The 24,471-nt window shown below is 39.0% G+C and overlaps 1 protein-coding gene and 1 long non-coding RNA gene across 4 annotated transcripts in view; one reads left to right on the top strand and one right to left on the bottom strand.

The window, feature by feature from the left end:
* The window catches only part of MED23 (mediator complex subunit 23), a 34,438-nt gene extending 29,776 nt beyond the window's left edge, over positions 1 to 4,662 (top strand). For both annotated transcript variants that reach the window (XM_042881010.1, XM_042881000.1), the window contains 5 exons: positions 260 to 332; positions 1,425 to 1,639; positions 2,507 to 2,627; positions 2,729 to 2,860; positions 3,570 to 4,662. In XM_042881010.1, the coding sequence (XP_042736944.1) occupies positions 260 to 332; positions 1,425 to 1,639; positions 2,507 to 2,627; positions 2,729 to 2,860; positions 3,570 to 3,743 (715 nt within the window). In that variant the 3' untranslated portion in view covers positions 3,744 to 4,662. The remainder of the gene's footprint in view (positions 1 to 259; positions 333 to 1,424; positions 1,640 to 2,506; positions 2,628 to 2,728; positions 2,861 to 3,569) is intronic.
* Positions 4,663 to 7,834: 3,172 nt separating this feature from the next.
* Positions 7,835 to 19,739, bottom strand: LOC122190062. 2 transcript variants are annotated; one of them, XR_006182075.1, is made up of 5 exons: positions 19,677 to 19,701; positions 13,064 to 13,212; positions 12,088 to 12,219; positions 11,410 to 11,503; positions 7,835 to 9,729 (listed from the first exon to the last, which is right to left on the bottom strand). It is a non-coding gene; the product is annotated as an uncharacterized LOC122190062 (long non-coding RNA). The 2 variants fall into 2 exon arrangements; XR_006182076.1 differs by lacking the exon at positions 13,064 to 13,212 and having other exon boundaries at positions 19,677 to 19,739.
* Between the last annotated feature and the right edge of the window lie 4,732 nt (positions 19,740 to 24,471).

The raw sequence follows: 24,471 nt of genomic DNA, 5'->3' as shown, positions 1-24,471 counted from the left end.
AGTCATAGTGTGATTACACCCTTTCAGAAAAACATGCTTCTGAAACAAAATCATGTTGGACTAAAATTTTTCAAGCAATGTCATAGTGATACTTATGCTGACTGTTGTGTCTTCTGAAAACTACATGTGTTTGCATAGTTCTGTAAACTTCTTGAGAAGTGTTCTTTGTATAAATAAACCTTCTTGCAGGCACATGGAAAGCACAAATTACAGTTGTGGATTTCAGAGCTCAGGTTTTCTTTTTTTTTTCTATCCGTAGTCAGCCCCTGGTGCCAAGAGAGAATATCACAGCTTGGATGAATGCTATTGGACTAATTATCACAGCCTTACCAGTGAGTCAATATGTTGTATTTTAAAATAACATGTCTTCTTTCACAAAAACATTATTGACTTTCTAGAGTACATTTCAAAACTTTTTTCAGTTTGCAGTGTAAAGGCAACATCTACAGATTCCTCAGAGAGCCATTCTGAAGACTATTTGCATGCTAGAAAAACATCTTTTTCTACTTCTGCAGCATGGAAGAAGTGATTAAGCTTTCTGCTTTTGTTTTGTTTTCAGGCTAGGATGAAAATGAATTAATTACTCCTATTAAAAATGTTAGGTTCCATGTGTTGTATTAATTATGAGCTGGAACTGCAAACTCAGAATTTTCTGTAAGGCTTCTGATGCAAATCTAATTCTCTTAACACTTACACATCCTTTATCTGTATGTCTTTATATCATTCTCTCAACTTCTTGAGAAATATTCTTAAACTATGTAAATGTACCTAAGGCTGTATAAGCAAGTGCATGCAGTATTAGTGATCATGTGTTGGCAGACGTTTTGATCTTCTGAATATAATGACCAGGAAAATCTGAATAACCTTAACTTTCTTTTTGTTCTTACTTGTTGCTTATATGTGCAACGGTTGTCCTTGTGACCTTCCTCTTTCAAAGTAGTTTCTTTCTTTGGAAAAAAAGCCAGCATGGATTTTGTCCTCATTATTTTTGATCCACTGATTTCTCTGGACCATTTTCCTTGAACCTTTGTTTATATTCTCTGGCATTTATATCTTTCTTTTTGATTTCATGTTGGATTTTTGGTCTGTTTGTGCTTGTACTCAGAAAATTTTTTGTTCTCTTTCCACTAAGGCCTTTAACATTTGCTCTGTTCCTTTTGGTATCTTTTACAATAGCTCTCTAAATAATTAAATTAATGAAGTGTGTCATGATAACCTTGTGATAACCTTTGAGTGCGCCACATCCATGGACATGGATGTGTTTGTTTTGTATTATGCATCTTAATTTTCAGGTTCATCAAACAGGTATATAAACTACCATCTAGTTGAAAACATCTTAGAAATATAATGATGTTTCTCATCCTTTCTCTGCTGTCATTTTGAATGTTCTTTTCAGAAGGAATTCAGCCTCTTTGTTTTTCCAGGAACCATACTGGATTGTTCTCCATGATCACATTGTGAATGTTATCAACAGTCCCAGCTTGACTTCAGAGACAGAGTGGGTTGGTTACCCTTTCCAGCTGTTTGACTTCACAGCATGTCATCAGTCTTACTCTGAGATGAGTTGTAGCTACACTCTGGCTTTGGCACATGCTGTTTGGCATCATTCTAGCATTGGACAGCTTTCTCTCATTCCCAAGTATGTGTAATTATATTTGATGATTTGTCTTCAATTTTATATGTATGTTGTATATAGCAAAGCTGTACCTGTAGTATTCATGCCAGCAAATGTGTAGGGAGTTGCACAGAAATCTGCTCAGTAGATCACGAGTCCTTTTCCAGCTCCCTTTTTCCCCTCAACATGGCTCTTATTGTCTGTAAGTTTCAGAGTTCTCATCTAGAGTGTGACTGTCTTTCACGACTGTCTTTTAAAAATTTTTTATTAGTTTTGTGCTTGTTTTTGTTCATTTAAACTTTTCCTAAAAATGCTGATTGTAGTATAATTATAAGGTGTCAGCTATGATCAGTGTGTCTTTAATTCTGGAAGGTACCCTGTAGCTGCTCAGTGAGATGCTTTACTGGCTGAAAGAAACAATAGTGGCCCACTTAGTCATTAAGTCAAGTGAAAAGTACCACTGCATTAAAAAAATACTGATTTGACTTTCCACAGTGCTGTGTTAATGCTAAGACTAACAGCTGTCATTTGTTAATACCAAGTTTTAACATACTGGGCAAAAGTGAAGGTGTTATGATGAATTCCTCTCAATTAGTCATGACAACTGAATTAAAGGTAATGTTAAAACTTCAGAGGACAGCTTTTCCACTGCACATACATTCTGCTAAGCTTTGGTGGGATTGCATTTCTCCTTGAGATTTCTTGTTTTAGTTAATAATGCCTAGAAGTGTTCTAGAGCGTCACTGAAACAGCTAATATTTTCAAAACATCGTAGTAATTTCTAAAAGAAAGGCTCAGATCCATCAGAGATAATCTGATGCTTTAGTTGAATGTTGGGAAGAGAAGAAAATAAGTCTGGTTGAAGTAATAAGTACCTTTGAAATATTACAGGTTCCTCACAGAAGTGTTGATACCCATAGTGAAAACAGAGTTCCAGTTGCTTTATGTTTACCACCTTGTTGGTCCTTTTCTACAGCGATTCCAGCAGGAGAGGACACGATGCATGATAGAGGTAAAGCGTAGCTCTTGGATCACTTTATACAATGTCTATTATATTTGAATTGCAATTATATTAAAAAGTAGAGTCTGACACTTTTGTGCCTTTGGAGACAGATTGGAGTGGCATTCTATGAAATGCTCCTGAATGCTGATCAATACAGCTCGCATCTGAACTACATGGATCCCATATGTGATTTCCTGTATCATATGAAATATATGTTCACAGGTGACAGTGTGAAAGACCAAGTAAGTAAATCAGTTATCTTCCCTTATAGAAAATTAATCTTTCTAAGGAATGATTTTCATCTGTAGCAGTAAAACAAAAAGCTTAATTTTGAACTAGTCTCTCTGTATGCAAACTGGGGAGTTGGTACACTTTTATGCAGTTACAATCTTTAACTGCAGTAGGCTTAGTATCTCAGATCTCTGGGTTATTTTCTGTAGTGTGAAGCTTAAGATGCAGCTTGAAGGTTCTCGAAGTACTATTATTAAAGCAGCCACTGGGGCAAAGCTGTATAAAATTTTGAATATTTGACAATATATTTCAAGCCATATCTTTCAAGTTTTTCCTTAGTTTCTGTTTCACTTAATGTAGCTTGACTTGTGAGAAAAGCAAGAATGTGGCCAAAGTTGGTTTAAAATAATAATAATAATAATAATAATCACATAGTTAATTTTATAACAGGTTGAACTTTTTAGAAATACAAATTGTGTTAATCATTCTGCAGAGCTTTGTTATAGTACTGTTAGACCAAAGCAGGGAGCAGGGTTAAGGGTTGTTATCACCAGAGGTCCGTAACTTTACATGACAAATAGAAAGTTAACATTAATACTGTAATCTTTTTCTCACTGTGCATATTTAGTGGTTGTATTGGTGGCAATGTGTCCAAAAACTCCCGATTTACCAAATGCATTTCTGTCTTAATTTATTATTTATAATTGTTCTATTTTACAGGTTGAGAAAATAATTTGTAACTTAAGACCAGCTTTGAAACTTCGGTTACGTTTCATAACACACATCAGCAAAATGGAGCCAGCAGGTGTTCCACAGCAACCTCTCAGTAATGGGTCACCAGCACAACAACCTAGCCAAGTGCCTGTTAATGTTGCTCTGCCAGTAACACAGTGAAATGAAGTGTTAGACTGGTCTTGATGTGAAGGCAGCCTTCAAGGTGAAATATCATCTGAACTGAAATCTGGTATGCTGTATAAAAGGAAAGAGAACTACAGACAGATCCGTGCTTCATTTTCTTTTACACAGTGAAGCTAATTGTATGCATGCCAATCTTCTTGACTATTTATATCAGACACTAAATGAGGTGTATGTTGCCTTTCTTTGAAAGCACTGATTAAAGTTTCTCTACAAGCAAGTATAAAGACTTCTGAAGAGTTTACAGCATTCCTGCTCCCTACCCTGATTTAAGTCATCTGGATTTTTCCTTCCTTCTGTCTCTGTGAAATGAAAGCATATTCAGTGTATATATAGTCTGATTTAAAAAGGACAAAAAAAAAAAAGACTTTTCTTGCATTTGACTTCTGAATATTAGGAATTTGTATTCTTTTTGTCCAACAGAAGAATTTTTTATCATCATTTGGGCAGGTAAACTAAACCATTATGTAGGAAAACTCGTAGACAAAGAGATTGCATCAATTGTGTGGCATTAGAACATCTTTCTGGAGATTGAGAATGAGCTTTTGAAAATCACTGTAAATTTCATATGTACAGTTTATATTCAAGGGATGTAGGGATTCAAGATGTGAGTGGTGGCTTTGATCTAGCATCGATTATTACACTGGTGTAGATTTTCCAGAGGCTGTCTCTACTGTATTTACTGGAAGTGTGTGCTCAGTTAAAGCTATGCTGTTTCACATTTTACCTTTCCATTTGGGAAATGCTGTAATTTTTATCAGGTCACCTAGATTTTCTTGATACTCTATATTTTAGATTTGTATATTGTACTTTCTTTATCTGTGTACTGTAGTGAACAGGTTTTGGTACTAGAGCTGAAATACTAAACGTTTTGTAAATATTCATCTTGTTTGACAAACTTTTTAAATTAAAAAAAAAAAAAAGCCTTAAAGACTGTAATGGCATTAAGCTTATTTATTTTCTGTACATTCTATATTAAAAATAAGGATTTACCATATCAAGGGCTTCTCAGGCAGATCTGAGAAGTGAGAATCTCATTGTGGCTTTACAATTTCTGTCATCAGTGAAACTCTTAACAACTTGTTCTCTTCCTAAACAATTTTTTGGGGCATACAGCCAGAAAAACCTGCAGAAACAGCACATCTCCTGTCTGTTCTGCTTGTGTGTTCCAACTGAACTAATACTAACACTGCATTTTCCTGAATTGTCTTGCTTTGTATTCTAGCTTGATGTGGACCCAGGATACTTAGTATCCTTCTAAGTATTCAAAATAGCACCTGTTTCCAGTCAGTGGAATTTCATAGCAATAATGTATTGAGGAAGTTGGATAACACTGTAGAAGCAAATAGTGAAAGCTATTGGCATTCTGTAAAGCTTTCTGTGTTTTGAATTTTGGTTTGTATTTTTTTTCCATTTCTCATTTAGGTCTGTGAAATTAATTTGTTTGTTTTCTTCTATTACCTGCATTACAGGTAGCTGATATGGAACTGCTACAGTAATAGCAGACCTCCCCCACCTCACATCACTTTTGCAGAGAATATTTATTTAGTAAGACTTGAACAGTTTGGACATCTGGTGAAGTCAGCAGAAATTCATGTTAGAAAAAGGTTGTATTCCCTCTTTAACCACCTGAGGGAGACTGCAGAAAATTTGATAAGTGCTTGGGTGTGTGTATAATACTACATTGCGCATGTTCGAGTTGTCTCTCTGTTTACTAGTATTGTTATTCAAAATTTGAAAACATAGGAGCAATATTGCTGTGTTGCCCTTGATGTTTAAAATATGCTTTATTTTCCCCTTCATAATCAAGTTTACAGGATGACTCACTAGATCTGTGGGCTTTGCAAGATCTTCCAAGTGCATCTAAGAGGTTTTCAATAATGAATTCCTACTTGCTTTTCCCTCATTTTAACTGAGGTGACTGTGTAGAGGGGACCTGAAAGAAGGATTAATGAAATTGGAAAAAATACTGCAGGTTATCGTGGTAGGAACAAAGAATCTTTTACCTTAGGCACTGGAATAGGCTTCCCAGGGAGGTGGCTGAGTCACCATTCCTACATGTGTTTAAAAACTGTTTGGATTTGGTGCTCAGGAACCCATGATTTAGCAGAGGGTTATTAGTTATGGTAGGTTATGGTATGGTTAGGTTGTGGTTGGACTTGATGAACTTTGAGGTCTTTTCCAACCTGAGCAATTCTATGATTCTATGGTATATGCCATTTCAACTGATGGTCAGGTTCTACTATAGGCAGCCTAACCAAGGGAAGCCTGCTAACGAGGCCTTCTTGCTTTTTCAGCTGCAGGAAGCATTGCTCTTGCCAGCTCTCATCCTGACAGGGGATTTCAACCACCCAGATGTCTGCTGGGATGCAGTATGTAACTCCAGCTCCAAGAGGTGGTGAATGTTTTGTTTTCACTGTGCCTTTGTTCAAGCAGCATCTAAAAATTCAGCTGCAGAGGTTCTCTTCAATCCTCCTGTTACTTCACTTATCTGCTGTTAGTTGTGGTCAGTGAAACACCATTGTGTTTCTGCATTCTCCTAATTTATTTATTTTTTAATCAAAAGGAAGATCTTTTCTCCTGCCCCCAGTCTTCCCTTTCCATGCATGCTTGCTGTGTATAAGCTATGTATATGCCCTTGGCATTGTAGTGTTTAGATTTGCAGTATTTGATGATTCCCACAGAGAATGATCTGGGACGTGGTGGCACGTGTCTGTTCTGAGATTTACTAGGGTTGAACTGTGTTGTTAGGATAAATTGATTGTAATTATTACCATCTCCTGAAATGCATGAGAATCCTGTCCATGTCCTGGTGAACTGGACTCTTTAAGTTCCCTACAGCTGAGGTGCCTTGCCATGAAAACCACACGCTCTAGTTCTGCATTAAGCCTACTGCAGAACTGAGCGTTCACAGATAGCTTTATAATTTAACTTCCAATTAAAAAGTACAAATAGGATACACCTATAAGCCTCCATGTCAGTGCTGCTTGGGAAGATTTTAAAGCAGCCTGAATTGCCTTTGAAGCACAAAGCCGAACCACATGAAGAAGGAGAGAGCAAGGGAGGCAAAAGATAACTGAATAGTTCCTCTGTGCCTACGTGTTTCAAGTTGCATAGAGCCTTGATCCTTTCACATCTTTAAGTTTGATGTTCCAGATTTGTTTTTACATAGTAATTTTCGGTGTGGAAAAGAGCAGACCTTAACTAATATAAAGATTTGAGTTGGAACTGTTAGACTTGCAGGGCTTGGATTTTTATTCTGAAGATGAAAGCAGCAGATGTTGGTAAGAGAGCAAGTTGCAGTTGGCAGGATTCAAAAAATAAATTTGACAATAACTTAACTGTCATAAAACTGCTGCTTTTTATTAGAATTGCTTCTATAAGTGCTGTTAAACACATGGGCGCTTAAACATACCTGTAGTACAGTAAGCCCACCAATGAGACATGATCCTCTTGCATTGCAGGCTCAGCTAAGTCCAAGTACCCTGTCCACCAAGCAGATCCCCACATCCCTCATTCATCTCTTAAGCTACAGTTTCACAAATCAAGTTTCATGTGCTTTGTATTTTTACTGTCCCTCTAAATAGGAGGTTTGCACATTTTTTTCAATGTGTGCATGTGTAATGAGGGGAAGGGGGATATTGTTCTATCCATGGCTCTGAGAGGGCACAGGCTAAGACTTGCATTACATTTCCTGGAAAATGTGGTACAGTCGGGTCACAGATGACATCACTCTGAGGTTAACTGTTGTATTCTGTATTAGTGGGTAGAAGACAGATGAGTGGGAGTGGATTCATTGGTAGGTTGTGTAGTAAATACCTCTCTCTGGAGCCAGAGCGATTACTGCAAGCCCTCACAGTTAGGCTCTTGCTCTGAATCTGCCTCCAAGAAGGTACCCACCTCTTACCACTGACTGGTTGCCAAGGGAGAGTAACTGGCCAAGCCAGGGACTCAGTGGGCCATCCAGGGCGGTGCTGATATGATGTTGTTTGGCAGCAACGTGTCAAACTTAGCACAGCAAGCAAGTAGAGGAAGTTCAAGTGTAGGTGAGTTCCACAATTCACCTCATGACAAATAGCTACCCCATGCCTGAGTGTATTGACAAAGGAGCAGGCAGAGAACAGAGTGACAGTACTTCGTATAGCATTTGCACTGAGGCTCTTCCCTGCTAATATGAATAATGTCTCTGCATTTTAATGCCTCTGTCATTGCTTCCTTTTTTATTTTGAAGTACATTTTCATGACAGCAATGGCAGGTGTATTTAAAATTAGTAAAACTCTTCTGAAAGTTGTTTAAAATACAGTTAGCATGCTCAGTATGAAATGAGAGCATAGCATTATCTGTGTGATTGCAATGGAGTTGAGAAGTATAGTGTTGACTCCTGCTGTAGCTCTAACTGAGCATCATTATTTGTTAAATACTGTCAACATGAAGAATACAAAACCAGGCCCTGAGTGAGCCAGTCCCTGCGCTGAAGAACACATCCCCTTTTTTGCATGCCTTCACTTACAGGTTAAGTTGTATAGTCAACAAACAAAAAACATTATTTGTTGGGCTTGTATTATTAATGTATCAGTATTCTTGTGCTGCAAATGCATGGTGCCTGTGTAATATCCCATGAATGACTTCATAGAGACATCTGGGAGATGGAGAAGGGCCTGAAGCAGTGAGGTAAAGGTAAATGGATGGGAAAGGAAACTGTTGATATTTGCAGAACAGAAGAGATGTGAGGCTGAATTCTCAAAGGAAATCTGTATAAGCTCCTTCCCTCCACAGTGCTATTTCTGCTGAGAATATATAACATAAATAATATATAATTATATATATAATATAGTAGAAGAGAATCTGGAAGTACCTTATCACATCAGTGTTGTCTTTGTTGTCTTTCTTGTTTGTTTGTTTCTGAAGTTTTCTTTGTTTTGAAATTCCCACGCAGGAGCCAAACCAGTCTTTAAGGGCCCTTACAGGAGTAAATCCCTTCTTCTTTCGGACGTGCTTTCTATGAAGGAACACTAGAAGACAGAGTGAAGATCGACTCCAGGCACCACGTACAGACAAATCATCATCTGCTGCTACATAGCATCTTTTAACCAGCAGCAGCACTCTGAATGTAGAGGAAAATGTGGAGGTCTGTCAGCATGACTGAAATGAATGCAGAAGCCTTGAGCAGAGTGTTGCAGCTACAAAGTAACTTGGGAGGTAGCTTGGTGATGGGAGAAGCTCTTTCAGGGTAGAGAGATTTGGGTGCAGTTCTATAACTAAGCCGCATTACAGACTGAGCTGGAAAGGACCACACACAGGCTGGTGGCAGGTCACTAGACCTGGCCACATCTGCACTGTGGAAGTGCACTCACACTGCAGCCATGGCACAAGCTATGTGCCCTTCTTTGCAGAAGCAGCCTGAACACGTTCTTGTACATGTCAAGAGTTTCTGCTCTTTGAGAAAGCATTAGAATGAGAAAAGCTCCCCTCCTGAAAGTGCAGAGAAGTTTTTCTCAGTCTGGTGATACAGCCGTACAGGACAACCAACACAGTTCCTTGTTTAACCTCTGACCTTTACCTTGGGAAAAAAAAAGAAAAAGGCAGCTTTTAATACTTGCACCCTCATCTAGAATGGAGTCCAACATTAGCTGGTCTAGAGCTCTGCAGTTTCTAGTTTGCAGGAATGGCATGGGAGGGAGGTAAGTCCCTGCTGACAGGCTCTGCAGCCCATGACACAGGACGCAATTCATTGCTGATTTCTTCTAAAACAGTTCTGTCTTAAGTTCAAAACAAAAGGCAAATTTAAATCCCAAAGCAACATTCACGATAAATCCTTTCATCTCCAGTAGAAAATTCTGGCAAAGAGTTCTTAGTATTTTCCACGTTTCTTTTTCCCCTCAGACATGGAATGAATAGACATGAAGTAGCACCTTCATGATTCACAGCCTTGCGTGCTCTGAGGAGAAATGTTTCCACATCCTTCTGAAAAAAAAAAAAAAAAAAAAAAAAGTGCCGCTTACCTCTTAAACACTAATAATTATTTATTGTGGGGGGTTCTCTATAACTAAAAATTTTTTTTTTTTTTTTTTTTTTTGCACTTCTCAGCTCCTGGGGAGCTGCACTGAATGCTGCAGGTCCTCACCTCAGAGAGCAGATTCTCTCTGATTCTGTAAGGAGAAGATTGGTTTTCCTACCCACCCACAAGAAGAAAAATAAAAAAAATAAAAAAAAAAAGACAGTTGCACAAAACCATGAGCAGCATTGCTTTCATTCTTTTCCTTGTGGCTATTGCAAGGAAATAGTTGACTGTTTTCTTAGGCTGTTAATTTACAGTCTTTAGTGTGGCTAAATCTCCATTTTTGCAGGTATTATAAACAGATTTCTGTATACATATAATACTGGGCAGTACCTCCTGAGCATCTTTGAAGGACAAGCTTTCACAAAATCCAATCACGTGCTGCTGTTTTTTATTTGCCATTTTCTACCATAACAGCTGCACTTTAAAGGGGGGCATTTGCTTTATAAGGGTTGCTAACACTAGGCTGGTAAGAACTATGTAACCTCTGCACTCTGCTAATTATTTCACATTCCCCTAGAAGATCGCTTGTGTTTTTTGCTTTAATTTTTTTCTTCTTTTTATTTTACACTTGGCTTTTTTTTTTTTTTAATATAAGGAAAATAGACAAAGCGAGGCAAGGAGATTTCCATGGTTCCACACCATTCAGTTCTATGTTTCAGAGGAAAAAAATTGAAATTCTTGTGTTACTGTGTGGAACCTGACCACAGCTGCAGGGCACAGCTGGGCCAGCATGGAGGGCAGAGACATGCAGAGTGGGCAGCTCAGGTCTTGTGCTAAGGTGATCTTAGTATGAATTATCAAGGCAGAAAATCAAGAATTTATGTCATTTCCATACTGCCATTGTCCTTCGCTTCTCCATGCTCCCACTCTCACTGCTGTCATCTCAGCTTTTCTCTGCAGAACCAGAGGCTGCCACCCACCACCAAATCCAGCCTCCCTCAGTTCATCACTCATAGAATCATTAAGGTTGGAAAACTTATGACTCAACACCTCATTGGGCAGCCTGTGTCAGTGCCTGACAACTCTTTTGGAGAGGAGGTTTTCACTATTATTCAACCTGAATCTCCCATCACACAACTTGAAGCCATTCCCTCTCAACCTATTGCTGTTACATGGGAAAAGAAGCCAATCCTCACCTCACTACACTCTTAGGTGGGGTAGAGAGCAATACAGTCTCCCCTAAGTCTCCTCCAGAATACCCCTCCTTGACTGTATGGGAAGCAGCTAAAGGCTGAGCAATCAAAGTGTCCACTTGTTAAAGTTTTATGGGACTTAATCATTAAACAGAACAAGGGAAATTAAGATATTCAAGAAAATAAGAGGCCTATCCTCTCACACTTCTTGGTATTGTTTTCTGAGGAAATGTGAAAAAGCCCTTGAAAAATCTGGAAAAAAAAAATGTGATAAAACACTTGCCAAACAGCTTTGATAAAAGTTTGTTTGTTTAGGCACTTCACTCCCCAGTCATCCCAACTCATGGGCATACATTAAATTTTGCCACCTGCAAAGGAATGCCACTATAATTTTATTTTTCCCAGCTGCCAGAGCTATGGGCCATCCCATCAGCTGTGCAGAAGTCCAACCTTCTAAAGAATTTTGTCAGGCTTCCTGATGGTGTTTTCACTTCTCCCAGAGGCAGCTTGGGCCACTGCTTTCTTTCCTTGAAAATGAGCACTCCTGCCAAAATGAAAATGACAGGGTGCTATAATTATATTCTCTTTTTCTCTTGGTGCATGAAATCAACATTTGAGATGTTGGCTTGATATTATTTCTAGCTGGTGTGCAAGCAGAACCTCCAGTACTGCAAACTGCGAAACAGATTTTTAAATACCCATTCCTCATCTAGGCCTTATTTACACTAGAAACATATGTAACTGTATGTGGTATATTCAAGCTGTTCACACATAGAAGGCTCTTCCACTATCTCAAAATAATGATAGAGCCCTGATGATAGTCACTGCTCCAAGCAGGGCTCAGCTCACGTAAGGAAGCCATAGCATGGAAAGATTGCTCAGATGAGCTCTTTTGGGACCTGTATAGGGCCCAGGGGAACTCAGTCATCACCCTGCTGGGATTTAGGTCTGGTGCCCTCTTCCAGGACTGACTTGCAAACCAAAACACCATGTTTCTCTGAGTGAGATTGTTCAACAGCCATCTTCTACAAGCGACTAATAGCCCAAAGCTTGCTAGCTGACATGAACGCATCTAAAACTTTCCAAGTTCACATCAGACTTAAGAATTTAGCTTGTGTACATACATACATTTTCAGATGAAGTCGGAGCATGAAGTCTTCAACTAGCCTGAGGGAAATGCAGGATATGTAGCTGTATGAATTAAAAATAAAGACTGCTCTGGAGCATGTGCAGCAGTTCAGTACAGCAAGCTATATAAACCTGTGTGAGAAAAGAAAGACCTTTGAAATAGATGGGACTCTATAAAAATCCAATTTATCTGATCCATCAGCAAGCTATTTATTTTGCTACAGTAGATGACAAGCTGACAAAGCTTGTTTAAAGGAATGTTTTCAATTTGCTAAATAAATTATAAAAGGAAGCTTGCAAATGGCTGATCTCATTTGCAGTGACATAAATCCTGAACTGATTTTTCAGTAGTGTTACAAACTATATGAAGTGATTTATAGGTTTCCTTGGCATCAGTTGTCTGTCTTTCTCCCTGAAATTAAGCAAGCTAAAAGACAGAAAAGTAGGGCAGCGTTAAAAAAGAGTTAGAATGAAATGTTGCGGAGGGGAGTATTTGAGAAATAGAAATACTGTATGCTGGGAACCTACAAAGGAATAATGGTTTGTGCTTGAGGTACAAGAAAAGACTACAAGAACCTATATTCATTCTTCTCCGGTGGAGTCTTTCAAAGTAGCCTTAGTCAGAGCTCCAAGATTCACTGTGATGTTGTTGTCCACAAGGGTAAGATGACTTCCCTCCCTCCCTGTTGGGCTATGAAGACTCTAAAACACCTACAGACACAATCAGAGCCATGCCATTGCCATAGAGAAATCCCAGGAAAGATCAAAAACTAAACTACTGAGAGCATTCTTTCACCCAAGTTAGGTACTGCCTGCTTCATCTTCTGCATCTTTACAGGGCTTCCCAAACTTGTTTCACTCTTGGGACAGCCTTTGTCAGTGTCATCAGCAGCTAACCCAGTTTCTATGATTCACAGAAAATTTTCATCTCCCTCAGCCTGCCTACATAGGAGAGGCACTGCGGCCCTGTGCTCACCATTATGGCCATCCTTTGGACATGTTCCAAAAGCTCCACATCTTTCCTCTTCTGGGTGCTCCGAACATTCATGTAATAATATTCCAAAACCATTTGAAATTAAATTATAACAAAGTAGAAATGTTGCAAGTTATTCAGTAATATGCAACCTGTAATCATATGCATTAGATTAAATTAGAGAAACAAGAAAAACCCATGAAAGTAACAAATGCAAGCCTGGAGTTAGCTCAAGCAACTCAGCTTGAAAGGAGAAAAGTCAGAAGTAATTTGTATTAAGTAGTAGTCAAACTGTGACACAAACGTAAGTCCTATATTAAAGATAAGAAAGTGTATTACATGCAAGATTTTATGCTCATCAGCTGTTTTCCTCAGTTTTATTTTAGTAATCCAGTCAGTGATGTTCCTTCATTATTTGTCAGTTAGGGAATGACTGTTACCATTTTTTTTCCAGCTCCTAAAACTTTGTGCCATAGAACAGCAAGGGATTCACAAATGCTGTGATAAGGACATTAAAAAAATAAATAAATAAATCAAAGCAGAAGCAGGCTTCTTTAACTGTGGTTCCAAAGGAAACAGGAATAAAGGTTAGATACACTCCCATGTTTTCTTACTAAGCAGAGAAATTTCTGGATTTTGAAGACCTTGTTGTGACAAAACAAAACATAAGTCACAAGAACAGAAAAACCATCTCTGGAAAGGTATAATTCTACCCTTTACAGGATGAACCAAAAATCAGAGTTATATAATCTGACATTAGGACAAAAATGCTATAACATTAAAAGAATTGACAAACTATTTAAATATAAATATTATGTATGAAAATATTAACAATTACGTATTTAATACAAAATATTTAATAATTCAAGGTAACTCAATACTTTATTATTCATAGCTAAATCACAGAATTGTAGGGGTTGGAAGGGACCTCCAGAGATCGAGTCCAACCCCCCTGCCAAAGCAGGTTCCCTACACCAGGTCGCACAGGTAGGCATCCAGGCAGGTCATGAACATCTCCAGAGAAGGAGACTCCACCACCTCCCTGGGCAGCCTGTTCCAGTGCTCCGTCACCTCACTGTAAAGAAGTTCTTGCGCATGTTTGTGCGGAACTTCCTATGCTGCAGTTTCTGTCCATTTCCCCTTGTCCTGTCTCCACACACTGCTGAAAACAGTCTGCCCCCCACACCTTAGATATTTATAGACCTGGATCAGGTCCCCTCTCAGTCTTCTTTTCTCAAGGCTGAACAGACCCAGTTCACTCAGCCTTTCTTCATAGGAGAGATGCTCCAGGCCCTTCACCATCTTTGTGGCCCTCCGCTGGACTCTTTCCAAGAGATCCCTGTCTTTTTTGTACTGGGGAGCCCAGAACTGGATGCAGTACTCCAGATGAGGCCTCATCAGGGCAGAGTAGAGGGGGAGGATCACCTCCCTCGACCTGCTGGCCACGCTCTTTTTAATGCACCCCAGAATGCCATTGGCCCTCTTGGCCACAAGGGCACACTGCTGGCTCATGGCCAACCTGTCATCCACCAGGATGTCCGGGTCCCTCTCTGCAGAGCTCCTCTCCAGCAGGTCATCCCCCAACCTGTACTGGTGCATGCAATTATTCCTCCCCAGGTGCAAGACTCTACACTTGCTTTTGTTAAACCTCATCTGGTTTCTTTCTGCCCAGCTCTCCAGCCTGTCCAGGTCTTGCTGAATGGCAGCACAGCCTTCAGGTGCATCAGCCAATCCTCCCAACTTCGTATTATCAGCAAACTTGCTGAGGGGAGCCAATATCCCCTCATCAGGGTCACTGATGAAGATGTTCAACAAGACCAGACCCAGCACCGACCCCTGAGGAACACCGCTGTTTCCTTTGGAACCATACTTAAATTTGAATTCTTTAAACATATGCATTCCACAGTGCTGCTGTTCAGAATAGAAGTATCCACAGGTATATATCTAGGTTTTGTGTTTTGGAACCCACTAATACTAGATTTGTGTGCTCCCTCTTGCCCAGAACTGCTTTGTGTTCATTATAAAAACAGTAGCTTAGATCCAGAATATAAGAAACAGCAAAACAAAGTGTTCTTTTCCTAGCATCTCTTCTAATCAACGATTAAAGCATTTGCTGTTGGAAGTTGTGTTCATAGATCTGTGTGGTAATAATGAATCTCAACCATTTCCTCTCTAAACCTACTTGTATATCCCACGTACACATTTACCTAGTTCTCAGTGCTATAGTATACCAGCATCTCAGAAACATCCCCACTTGCAACTCAGAGAGTTCATGCCTATGTGGATCAGTTTTGCTGGTATTCTCTCCAGCCCAGCATGGATCTGTAAAATGCCTCAGCAGTAAAGAAAGAAAGAGGGGTTACAGAAGCCATGGAATTTACCAGGAAATTGTCAAAATGCTTCCTGCTTGTGATTTTTGGCTAAAATTGTTTGATACTTCATTCAAGACAGCCTTTGCTATAGGAATGAAGTAATATTAAGAAAACAAAATTGAAAGGACACTAAATTATATACAACATATTTCAGTCAAATGAATCAAGTTGTTTAGGCTGTTCTAATCTGTGAGGATAATATTCATTTTGGCTTAACTAAAGCCATTAGTCTCCAAGAGTAAGGGAGGACAATGACTGCAGTTCCTGCTGTTCACCTGTACACCTCAGCACCTGCCTCTTTATTCCTAGTTCACTCTGACTTGGTACCATTTCTGAAACCCTTCAGAAAAGTTCAATTTTTGTTTTTCAGCCCTTTGTATCCCAGAACCTTCCTGCAGTCTCTGCCTTCACCTTGACTCTTCCCATTTAGTCCAGCACCTCTTTAGCAGGTTCCCACATCTATCCCTTTTGGGTAACAGGCAATTGAAACATGGCAAGCGTCCTCAGACCAACCAACAGCTGATATCCGTGCAAGTTCAGAGCACAACAAAAGCTTTATTTTAGCAAGTGTATTTGCACAAAACTTTTTTTAAAATATACACACAATGGTTTCTGTGCATGTCCATCATCAGAGCAAGGTCAACAGCTCTTGAACCTGCACATTGCATTCTCTATGGCACAGCACTATTTTTCAGTGGAAACCTTTGAATTTTAACAAAGAATCTAGACAGGAAAAATATTGGTCCCAATTCAATTTTAAGAGAATGTGAGTAGAAAACTGCCTTATTTTAAGGCTTGAATAATTTAGATCTTAAACAGATAAAATTATGTCAACAAGCAATTAGCAATTTAATTAGCCATGAATTTTCTAGCATGAATTCATCGAGAGTCATGGTATCATAATAAAAAGACAGGAACAAACCTTTAATGTGATGATCACATCTTTTGTCTTAAATGAGAAAGCAAGAGGTGATTGATTACCTGACTGTACCACAATCTGATGGTGAAGAAAAGCTGTGATGCCTTTATTGCTATATACACCAGAAACCCAGACTGTACCATTCTTATTAGAGCTGCAAAACCCAATCTCTCAATGCATGCCCAGATTCAGTGGGGCAAAATTTCACCTATTTGATACTAAGGCAGAATAGGTTTGACACTAGAGCTGCAAGTGTAAAAAAAAACATATAACATGTTTGGACAATACAACTTCAGTGACCTAAACACTTCTATAAATGTCACATCTGAGTAAAGATGGGCAAGGATCGCATTCCACACATCCCACATAATTACTGTTCTTTCTAAATAGATTTTTTTCTTTGAACTATTCTCAGGTGACTCAATAATGTGTAAGACTTGCCTTGTTACAGAAACTTTTTTTTTTTTTTTTTTTTTTAAAAAAGACTGTTCATAAGGCTCTGCTTGTTCAAGATTCAATAAAACTGAAAGCTAGTTATCAAGATTTCCTTTGGAAGTTCAGGTAGAATTGAGAGATAAAAATCAATTTACATTTTCTAACAAAGCATGATGATGCATACTTGTTTACTCAATACACTTGAGATCAGGTGTAAGCTGCTTTTTTCCTGAAGACCTTTAATTCTCTACTGTCTTTTGTTGGTGGGGGTTTGGAGATTCATGATCTTTGACATCCCTTCCAACCTGGGCCATTCTGTGACGCAGGCTGTGGATTTTCTTGTACTAAAGAGCACTAGATCAGGTGTCAAAAGGCATAGAGCAAATAATGTTCTTTGAACCTGAGAACTCTTCTCATATGCATGTTTTCATGAGGGATACTTTTCATGTTTGATCAGATACTGTATTAATTCTATACATTAAACTGAATTAAAAAATATAACTCACTCTAATTATCTTAGCAAAATCGAGGATAACTTCATGTAGTCCTTTTAGTATAGTCTGCCAATAATAAGGAAGACAAAAATTCAAGTTGATGTTCTTCCTAAACTGGGAATCTAGATTACTGTTTTTAATGCCTGCAGGAGAAACGTTCAACAGCATTGAACTTCATTTTCACTGCACTTCTTTTAATATGTTATTAGCTAAACAGAGAGCTGCTGCCTTCAACACTGTCAAGTCAGGTGTTCAGTAAAGATCCAGCCTGATAACTACTGATGTTCATGGGAGTCTTTCCACTGATTCAGAGAGGAGACAGTTATTGAAATGAGAAACAACCTCAGAAGTTTCTCTATTCCCCAGCCCTGTATCCTCATTCATAGGACAGCTGCCTTGTTTCCCCAGCTTGGGGTAAGAGAGAAGGCAATCTAAAATGAGAGAAGACTCATCTGAAAAGACCAAATGCAAAAAGTCCAGAATATAGCAGGAGAGAACAAACACAAGAATAAAATCTGAAATAAATAGCTAGTAGTCAGCAGCCTTCAGAATGACAAACTTTGGAGGCAAATTGAACAGCCTGAAATGAGTGATACAGCCTATTATAAGATACAGATCTCTTTTATATTGGATTTACGTCTCTCAATTTAGGGATCCATTTTAAATGGTTGAGAAAAATGCAAGAAAAGGAAAATACCACAACAGGCAGTATTCATACTTGGTCTGCTTTGTGACTACGCTAGATGTGCACTTCTCCGAAACCCTTGGGCATTTGTTACAAAGAGAAGATGTTAGATGTATTTCTCAAATTGTTTTGTTTATGCCTCCCTTCCAAAGGAACAAAGTCCTTCCTTACAAGCATATTCCAGATCTGGAGTTACAGATAGAAAGATTCCCTCCCCAAGCCTCTCACACATCCCACTTTTCTCCAGCTATTGAATTCCTTTGAAGTGAATTGCATAGCACAGATCACTGTTCTAGCTACTGTTTATTTGCATTTTCTCCTTGAAACTGGTTCCTTCTACATTTAATGTTGAATTTGAGATCCCTTTTCATCCTCTGCCATCAATGATTCCTCACCAATTTATCTACAGAGATCCTAATAAGCAAATCAAATAGTTGAAGTTAATTGTTTTTGCTTCACAGCCTCTGTGTGTCCTGATAGTAAGACAAGGTGTCAGTACATGCTGTTTATCCCCACCGGATGCTGCTTGTGAAAACCTAAACTATTGGGTGGGTTTTCCTAGCAACTTACAAGTCAGTATTCTTCTAATGTGGATTCAAGGCCAGGCTGGATCTGAGCAGCCTGGTCTGGTGGTTGGTGACCCTGCACATAGCAGGGGGTTGAAACTAGATGATCATTGTGGTCCTTTTCAACACAGGCCATTCTATGTTAAGTTGTAAACAAATATTTAAACTATGGTAAAAAACCAGGAGCATCAAGATGAGGATCTCTGATTCCAAGCATCAAAGTTCAATGATACTAATACGTACATGCATAATTCCTCAGAGTTTTCTACTGTAGCTTATTTCCTTGCATGCTCTTGAACTGAATACTTCTCCCTTCTATTTTATAGGGGCCTTGATTTATCTTTTCTTCTTTCTAACTGTACAATCATTCTTCTCTGCAGATGAGAAGAAAATACAGAATATTTATTATTTATGGAGAACAAATATTAATAGATCATGATGAGTTTGGTATGATAAAGGTTGGATAGAAACAGAAAGGTATCTGGTTAAGAAAAGCTGCCCTATGACACACTTTTTTTGCAAGTGCTGTCACTGTTTAGCAGTTGCAGTATCAATTACATTTGATGGGAGATGATGTTTTCATTCTGCTTTGACACCAACACAAACTGCTAGCGATTAACTAAAAGCAATAGCATAATTACTAAGTAAATATTAGTGTCCTCAGAGAAAAAGCATTAGCAAAGAAGAAAAAAAAAGTATTGCTTATAAAAAGAGTACAAAACACACAATATTATAATATTTTTGTTTGTTCAAAATAGTTACTGTTTCAGTAATCCTAATGTTAGCATTTTATTAACTTAGGATGGGAAATAGGTAAGAGCATGAAGGTCTGTATGTCTACATTAGATTGATAAGACTCATAACCCTAAAGAGAGACCCCAATGAATCACAGGCACCACAGTCACTTAAAGTAGGAGAATTTCCTTCACAATACAAGCGGTAGGAGTATCACCTCCCTCTGTATTAACATCTACTTCTATAATGTTGTAATGCAATTGAAATCATAGCAATAACAGAGTAGCAGCAAAGTCCTAGACTGCAGCAGGTGAGAGTACGCTCAAGTACAGCAGCTACGAACAACAACAACAACAACAACAACAACAACAACAACAACAACAACAACAACAACAACAACAACCTCTTACCCACAGAAGGCCTCAGGTACACAAGGATCTCCAGCAAGATGTCCATATCTCCTCTTTCAGCACTTATATGAGGTCAGAGAAGGGGTAGATCCTGGCTTTACCCCTTCCAGTCACTCAGGTGGATTGCATGCACCTGAGCTCCTCTGGGTTGGCCCTGCCTTCCCCCCAGCTACTCAATCACTGTTTCAAGCCCTGACTTAGAATTTCTGCTGCAACTTCTATGCCAGCTTTTTATAGCATGCATAGCAGGATTCATGCAGACTACCCGGGTAGGGCCTCAAGACAGCATTGCTGATGCCAACTGATGTAGAATCCAAGCTTCATGTCAGCATTTTAAGCCTGGATCAATAAAGCTTAACTTGTGTGACTACTCCATATGTATACACCAGCAACCACTCATCACTGTATAGGATAGGTATTGCTCAGGATCTTCTTCCTGGTGCTACTGTTGCCATTCCATGACAAGCAGTTAAGCTCTAAGCAGGAGATTGCACTACATGACCTCCAGAGGTCCCTACTATAATTAAGTTATTCTGCAATTCTGCAAATTGACAAATCACACTTTGAGACTCTTTTCCCTGCTACAGAAGAAGCCTTCTGTAACTCAGCATTGCAATGGCTGGTGATTCAAGGATTTTGAAGGACTATTTAGGGTCAAACTCCTCCTGAAGTTCTCTCAAGCTTTCATTGCTGATCCAGCATCCAGATCTATGTAAGGTCCCATGAGCCTTTAAGAAAGCAGCAACACTAAATTCTTAGAATAGCTACATGCAAAATAATAATAATAATAATAATAATAAAATAAAATTTAGTGGAAACATGCGCTGTACAAGTATTCCTGGCCGACTTATTCCTGGCCAGCTGACATTGCGATATCTACTTTTTAGTCATGTTTCTCTCTAGGTCATTCCTTTCCTTCTTAAATCATAGGGATAATTAAATATCTAATATCTGTTTCAGTAAGATGCAGCAAGTAAGAAGAGAGACATCTAGACTAGACGGTGAGTCATACCTATCATTCCTTACCCATGCAAAATGGTACAGTTAGAACAAGAAGGTTTGAGAAACTGCTCCCCAGATTACCTCTCAGCTATAGTATTCAAAAGTACATTGGAGATGTGAGTCTAACACCAAGCAAACAGAAAAGATAATAGCACAGCTCTTCCTATGGGGTGAGCTCTCTAACAAGTGATTAAGGCAGTAAATGCAAGAGGAGCCCAACCATGATACTGCTTTCATTCTCCAGATATCAGTGTGATGGTCACACTCTGCCAACTCCAAAAGGCCCCAGAAGGAGTGAGGAGGGGATTGGCCTCCCAGGCAAGGGAAATTTGTGGGGTCTCAATGCTATGAGAGAGAACCTGAGGAGCTTGTCAGAGGAAGAACCGATACCTAGGAACATGAGGTACTTTGAAGGTTATGATGATGAAGAGTTGTGGGTAGCTATATCCATCTGTGAAGTCAGTATCCTGGTTTGGAAGGAGCTCTGTTTTTCACATAAATTGTGTTTTTCATATAAATCAGCTGAGCAGTAAATAGAATATTAGCATTAAAATACACTGCATAGCACATGAGTCTTCTGGGGAGAAAAGAATAATTTGTCTCATAGTCTTTAAAACTTGTGCAATTCTAGTTGAATCATATTTAAAATCCATTAATCATTTAATTGCATGTTTGTCTTTTAAACTGATGCGTATTTTCCAACACCTTGTCATGTAATACTTTTTTATATTTTTGATATAAGAAAAAAAAACCTTAAGTACTAAAGGCAACTATTTCAGAGATGAAAGAGAAAGAAAGGCAAAGTAGAAACAGCTCATCACTTCTCTGCCTGAATAGGAAAGTAGTTCAGTCTGATTATCGTTTTATCTGAAAGTGCTGCAGATTTCTGGTTAATGTGAACCCCGGAAACCTTGTTTGTTACACTTCAGCTGGCAAACAGAAGCCTTTCTGTTCTCTTCCTTCAGAAAGGCTTAGTTCAGAATTAACAAGCTAATAAAATACATAGCTATGCTTTTTTATAAGAATCGGTGAAGGGTCACATCACCACGTTGTCATAGTAATGAGAAGTACAGATGTCAAATCCAAACCAGAATGTGGTACATACGATGGTTTGATTTTGAGGGACATTTTACTATACAGTATTCAGGGGCCTTCCAACAGATTACTTAGTTTTCAGTGGCCTGAAACACCGTACAGACAGCCACCGCACACCTCGGGCTGCTGGTTTCAATGGTAAGTGAACACAGCTGTTGGGAAGGTACTGATGTGAGACAAATGCTTTGGTTTTCTCTTTGCACTGTGACAAATTCCTCCTACGAACCAAGGCCTGACAGCTGCTTGAAGTACACATAAACTTCAGGAGGACTGGTTTTGGATGACTTGACGTTCAGTAAGTGGGATGGTATTCTTGATAAATCTTGCTGCTGAGGGATATTCTTTATCACTACCGCTGTGTCTCTAACATCTCCACTACAATCTGTCTATTTAATTCCACTGGTCTGAGCAGAGTGAAGCCAAAGCCAATGTTGAGCAGGGGAAATACCACAATGTCTAATGACACTATATTTTATACCCTTTTCTTATTTATTATACACCAGGAGAAAGAAGGTTGCCTTCTCAACACCAAAACCATCCTCTGTTCTTCCCTCCCTCCCTCAGTGGTATTGAAACTAAGCTGGATGAAGCCTCAGAATTCTGCTCAACTTTAAATGGAAGTGCTGATCTGAGCAGGAAATTGGATCAAATAACTTCCAGGATAATAATCCTTTCCAACAGAAGTTATGATTTTTGTTTTTGTGTTATGAATTGGAGATACAAAATAATGTTGCAGCAAGAAAACGTTTCTCCTATGCTATGTAACTGCCTAATAAATTTCATGCTTTGCTTTTCTCTTCAGATTTAGTGGCATTTTAAATCCTTTTTTTTTCATGTTGATTGGTCAGTGACTGTAAGAACAGACTTCCCAGAAGTGTCAATGCATTTAACTTCAAATATTTCAGCTTATCATCTCCTCTTTAGGCCTCTGAAATGATTGTTGCTCAGATAGAGACAACTTCAGTCAGCATCATAGGGATTTCTGCTACAGATAAAAGTCACAGACTTATCTGTGGGACCACTAGTCTAAGCTAATTTAGTTCATACAATTCATGAAGAGCAGTGAATTAATGATGTTTGGGAGCAGCTGCCATAAAGATCTACCTACTGTATTTTCCCGGTGGGATCCACCCTACAACAAGGCTAAAACCTGGGGACATCTCCAAGACCAGCAGCAAGTACCTCTGCACAGTATGTTGTTCAGCATTTCAGTTGAGGATATCTGACTTCCTCACTTGCTCAATCCCTGCCCAGATATGCCACATCCTCGGCCCTCAGCATCAACTGAAACATCTCCTACCTCTGATGTCAGCTGTGGTCATCATGAACCCCCTCAAACTCTGCAGTACTTTTCCTGACACTTGGACATTATTTTACATAATAAAAAAGACTAATATTATATATTACCTTTTTTATAAAAACAGAGCAGTTGAAAAATTCTTACATCAGACCATATGAATGCAGCATATGTTCTGTATTATCCTGTGATGCCGTGAAAAAAATGGCCTGAGCTTTCCCAGAAGCCCATGGAGATTCCTGCAGGGACAGTCTGGATCCAGCCAGCTTGGAGATAAGTCACAAATTCAGTGACTGAAAATAATTATATTGAGCAGCTACACCAAAAGGAACTGAAAGGGCTCTAGAGGTCAGAGTGAGTAAGTGGAAATCTCATACATTAGTTCACATATGTTAGCCTCCTCTACCCTGTTTCCAGATAAATAGAAATACAACTGAATTCCAAGTGTTGGAAATAATCCAAGTAATTTTTGTCAGGACGGTATCTCTGGTAAAAGCAGTTTATTCGCGGTTGCAATGGCGGGCATCCCACAAGTAGGAGCGCGCCTGTGGACACAACATGACAGCCTTTATACCCTGTTTTCTCCCCCTTGCCTTCCCCCTCCCCTGTTTCCCCAATGGCTGGGTACTCCAGGTTCACAGTCTTATCAGAAGGTTTTACATTTGCTGTTTACTTGTTAATTTATTTGTTATCTGGTGCTAGTCAGTAGTCATCCTGTTGTTTCCAAGATGTCTCGGTGCTCTCCTTGTCCTATTGATATGGTGATTTTCTTTAAAGTCATCATCGTTAAACAAAGAGCACTGGGGGATGATGTCAGGCCTTCCCAATGTCTTTTCAGGCGCTTCCTCGGGCATGCCATGGCTTGTTCTTTGGTTTGCTCTCGTGCAGGATATTCTTGCAGTGTATGTGACAAAATATACATATATACACTTATATACAGAGTATGCATCCCTGGGAAGGTTCGTCTATACGATAAGTGATGTAAACTTATCAGAGATCTTCCCCAAGTTAAGTAGAGGGACTCCCAAAAAGAACTATGATAGCGGAGATCATAAAATAAAAATAATATTATACAATTCTAATGCAGAAACAACACTTGATTCTCACACAAGATATAAAAAAGGCTTGATAGAATGGCAAAAGGATTTTCGAAAAAGCAACTTGACTCCAAGCACTCAGAGGACATAATTTAAAATGTGGTTAGCTGACAATCTAAATTAATTTATCTGTATACAGAGTGGCATATTTCTTCATCCAAATGTTACCTTTAGTAATCTGGCTTTCTGCCCAGCTGTTTCACATGACATTTGGCCTTAAATGAAACAATGATCACAGGGATTTCGGCTTGAATCATTTCACCGTGTGGGAGATAGTTGTGTTGGAAATATCCAAATAGTTTTG

Source organism: Lagopus leucura, unplaced genomic scaffold (genome assembly GCF_019238085.1).
Source record: "Lagopus leucura isolate 7727_CA_CO unplaced genomic scaffold, USGS_WTPT01 Super-Scaffold_73, whole genome shotgun sequence".
NCBI lineage: Eukaryota > Metazoa > Chordata > Aves > Galliformes > Phasianidae > Lagopus > Lagopus leucura.
The sequence above is the reverse complement of the archived record's forward strand: the minus strand, read 5'-3'. Positions and strand labels throughout refer to the sequence as shown.